Raw genomic sequence first — 4,223 nt, 5'->3', positions numbered from 1 at the left:
CAACAACAACAAAAAAAAAAAACGTTAACGCGGAACACATTTTTTAAGTCTTGAATAAACTGGTGACATATATATATATATATATCAAAAGGGGTGACTACTTTGCACTTTTACATAATATGTTGATTTAGGCCTAACTTAAATGTTTTAAAGTCTCGTGAGATATTATTGGGATTAGAAGCAAACATCTTATTGGCTTGTCTGAAATCTTTATTCGTTCTTGCAGGATGAGTTCATAAGCATAGGGAAAGTCGCTGCTACCGAAGGAAACGTTACTGGCCGTATCACTATACTTCTGCGTGCTGCTGCTACTAAAGTCTCCTGGTCGGAGTAGGTTCTGGTGAAGCAGTTCGTCATTCTCCGTAACAGGTGTGGAGAATTCTTCGGCACTTGCGGGGTTCGACGTAGTGCTCGCCTGGGCCATGTACATGTAAAAGCTTGAACACGAGTCGTTCTTGTGCAGATAAGTTTCCGAGTCAATTCTCACCACGGGAAGCGAACAGGAGTGATCACTCTCTGTGATCAGACCATCTTTATACCAAGATGGTAATTGGTCACGAATATCTGGAAGCTTGGGCTTCAGAACTACCGAACTCTTTAAGCCTAAGGGAACACATCTTGCCATTTCTGTAGACTGTAAACTATTTATAAGGTAGTTATTAATGGTTGGCTTACGTTTATGTGGATCTCTTCTACTTTCGAAACACGTGGGAGTTGCAAGTCCTTTTATTTCCGGCCTGTTTCTTGTAATATGTGACAGTTTATGGGACTCGTCCTCTGTGTACGTTATAAATACATCATCAAAATCAAAGCTATCGCTTTTAGCTGAAACGCTCAAAGTGTCTGCATTCTTATATCTGTATAAACCTTCGGTACTGGTTGTTGTAAACATTGTTCTTTTTAACAATCGGGTATTTTTCAAGCAGCACAAGTCTCCTAACGAATGGCTACGCTGTAGAAATTTGTTACTACTGTTGGAGAGGAATGTTTTTTGTATTGAAGGCTTAACACTTAGAAATACAAAGCTCTTGTCCGAATGAGAAGACTGACGATACTTTGATACACTTTCCGAAGATCCAAACGTGTGATCTGTATCTGAGAAAGCCGTAGGCCTGTACACAACACTTGGAAAAAACTGGCTTTGATTAAGTAAGATAACGTTTTGATCCACTGACCATCTTCTTAGATCACGTGGTCTTCTTTCAAGTGATGTCGTTTCATTTTCTTTTCTCCAATCCAGCTTCACGTTCCTACCAGACGTACCACTTTTTGGAGAGACCGAACTCATATCAGCTGATTGGCTTCCAATTAGGTCCGAGTTTTGTTCGCACGAGTACGTCGTCCGCAAAGCTTCTGGCTTGTTAGTTGTCTCGTGCGAGTTGGAATATGTTTCTTTATTAAAACTTGAATGATTTTCGAAATCTGAAAAGGAACTTTTTGAAACATTTAACTTTTCGGTCAGATCTGCTGCCATGTTTTCCTCCTCATGACATTTACACATCGCAACAATTTCTTTGGTCAAACCGCGTTCGCCTGTCCTTGGCTGACCGACTTCTTCAGTAACACGGGAAGACAGACACTGACAGTCTGATTGAGTTTGGTCTGTTGTGCCCCCATACGGATAATTTGAAACTTTCCCCCCAGATGACCAAGTGTTGTCACCGTCTTCAGCATCAAGTCCGTAGTTATCACTCATTATGATTTGACCATTCGAGTTAAGACTACTACTTATGTCTGCAATGGAGTTACGTTGGTTAACTTTACCATAGGAAACACCAGCATTATCTGTAATATCGTCGTTTTGTGTGTTGGTGTCTTCGCCAGTCCTCTGTATTTCAGGTTTAGTGTTCGTCTCCTCCAAGTGGTAGACGGATACTACAGTATCGGTACTCAACTGACCACTAGAGCTACTGGTCTTACAAGGAGAACCGATATTGTTGGACAGAAACGATTGATCGTTGTCACATGTAGGAAACAAACTTTGACGTCGACTCAAAGAAACGACAGAGGTCGGTGTGGTTGACGTATAGCAGCCACTGTCCTTTCTGTACCTCTCTTGCTTTTCGTCGCTAAATCTCACTTCTGTTTTTTGTTCCACTCTCTGTTGTTCTGTCAACAGTTCCTGAAAAATAAATATGTTGTTATTAGCTATACTTCTAATATTTTAATTTAGAATTTTGTCATGACGTAATGATGACGCAACATCTAAAATTTTCGGAATCTGGAAGCTTTCAACACTTAAGTATAAAGCTACACGAGGGCTATCTTCGCTAGCCGTACCTAATTTAGAAATGAAAGACTAGTCATCACCACCCATCGCCAACTTTTGGGCTACTCTTTTACCATCGAATAGTGGATTGACCGTCATATTATAACGCTTCCACGGCTGAAAGGGCGAGCATGTTTGGTGTGACGGGGATTCGAACCCACGACCCTCAGATTACGAGTCAAGAGCCCGAACCACCTGGCCATGCCGGGCCCGAAGTAGAAATAACAGTACAATGTAAAAACCCAGACTGAGTTAGTTAGTTAATTTTTGAGCTTATGAAGTAAGTATTTAGTGTCAGTTACTAAGTTAAACAGTGAGGGTTATGTATGTTCATCTATGACTCAGTGAGTAAGTTAGCCAGCATGTCTTTTTTTTTTTTGTATTTGTAATCGATCGACAAGCAAGAGAGATTATGTAAGTAAGTTTATTTGTGAGTTAGGCGTACATTAGTTTTGGAACTTATGTTAAAACGGTATTTGTGAAGTTAGACCTACTAATGAACGTAGCCTGTATTTTTTGTATTTGTAATCGATCGACAAGCAAAAGATTATGTAAGTAAGTTTATTTGTGAGTTAGGCGTACATTAGTTTTGGAACTTATGTTAAAACGGTATTTGTGAAGTTAGACCTACTAATGAACGTAGCCTGTATCAAACCTTATTTAAGAAAATAATTAATTCGTTATTGTTAGACTGACTAGACTTTACAGTTTTACCATATAATCCAATATATATATATGTTACATACAAACATGTACAAGTGTCAAGGAACACTTTAAATATCAGTTAATATTATAATCCAATATATATATATGTTACATACAAACATGTACAAGTGTCAAGGAACACTTTAAATATCAGTTAATATTATAATCCAATATATATATATATGTTACATACAAACATGTACAAGTGTCAAGGAACACTTTAAATATCAGTTAATATTATAATCCAATATATATATATATGTTACATACAAACATGTACAAGTGTCAAGGAACACTTTAAATATCAGTTAATATTTCATTTTCTATTTAACAGTGAACAAGTTTTAAACACTTTTCAGACTTAATAGAAAACTTTTACATGATGTGTTGATCATAATAAAGATTTAAAATAATGAATATTCTTATAATTGAAAAGCTTCTCACTCTCCAAATGGTGAGCAAAAACTACACGTATTTACAATCACCTTAGCGACTTAAGTTCCATTTGTAAGACCAGTTCTTGCAACTGATTGAAAATGTAAACACAACATACCTTATAATATAAACTAATTGAAAAATTTTAAACGTACATTAAATATTTTTCTTTAATACATTCAATAAATTACAGTCCACTTTTTCTGCAAGTGGTGACGAAGTAAGTGTCCTCATCTCAATTCCATCCTCCTTATTCTATAAATAATTTACCAACAATACGATGTTTGCTGTTGACGAAGTAAGTGTCCTCATCTCAATTCCACCCTCCTTATGCTATAAATAATTTACCAACAATACGATGTTTGCAAGTGGTGACGAAATAAGTGTCCTCATCAAAATTCCATCCTCCTTATCCTATAAATAATTTACCAACAATACGATGTTTTTGCAAGTGACGAAGTAAGTGTCCTCATCAAAATTCCATCCTCCTTATCCTATAAATAATTTGCCAACAATACGATGTTTGCTGTTGACGAAGTAAGTGTCCTCATCTCAATTTCACCATCTTTATTCTATAAATAATTTGCCAACAATACGATGTTTGCAAGTGACGAAGTAAGTGTCCTCATCAAAATTCCATCCTCCTTATTCTATAAATAATTTGCCAACAATACGATGTTTGCAAGTGACGAAGTAAGTGTCCTCATCAAAATTCCATCCTCCTTATTCTATAAATAATTTGCCAACAATACGATGTTTGCAAGTGACGAAGTAAGTGTCCTCATCTCAATTCCACCATCTTTAATCTATAAAT

The 4,223-nt window shown here is 36.7% G+C and overlaps 1 protein-coding gene across 2 annotated transcripts in view; it reads right to left on the bottom strand.

The window, feature by feature from the left end:
- The window catches only part of LOC111089502, a 32,231-nt gene that overhangs the window by 10,819 nt on the left and 17,189 nt on the right, over positions 1-4,223 (bottom strand). Inside the window, exon 7 of one of the 2 annotated variants that reach the window (XM_022402129.1) lies at positions 196-2,122. In XM_022402129.1, coding sequence (XP_022257837.1) covers positions 196-2,122 — 1,927 coding nt within the window. Of the gene's footprint in view, positions 1-179; positions 2,123-4,223 lie in introns of both variants that reach the window. The other variant, XM_022402130.1, reaches the window with a different exon arrangement.

Source organism: Limulus polyphemus, unplaced genomic scaffold (assembly GCF_000517525.1).
Source record: "Limulus polyphemus unplaced genomic scaffold, Limulus_polyphemus-2.1.2 Scaffold6456, whole genome shotgun sequence".
NCBI classification, from domain to species: domain Eukaryota; kingdom Metazoa; phylum Arthropoda; class Merostomata; order Xiphosura; family Limulidae; genus Limulus; species Limulus polyphemus.
Note: the sequence above shows the minus strand (reverse complement) of the source record. Positions and strands in the feature narration are given on the sequence as shown.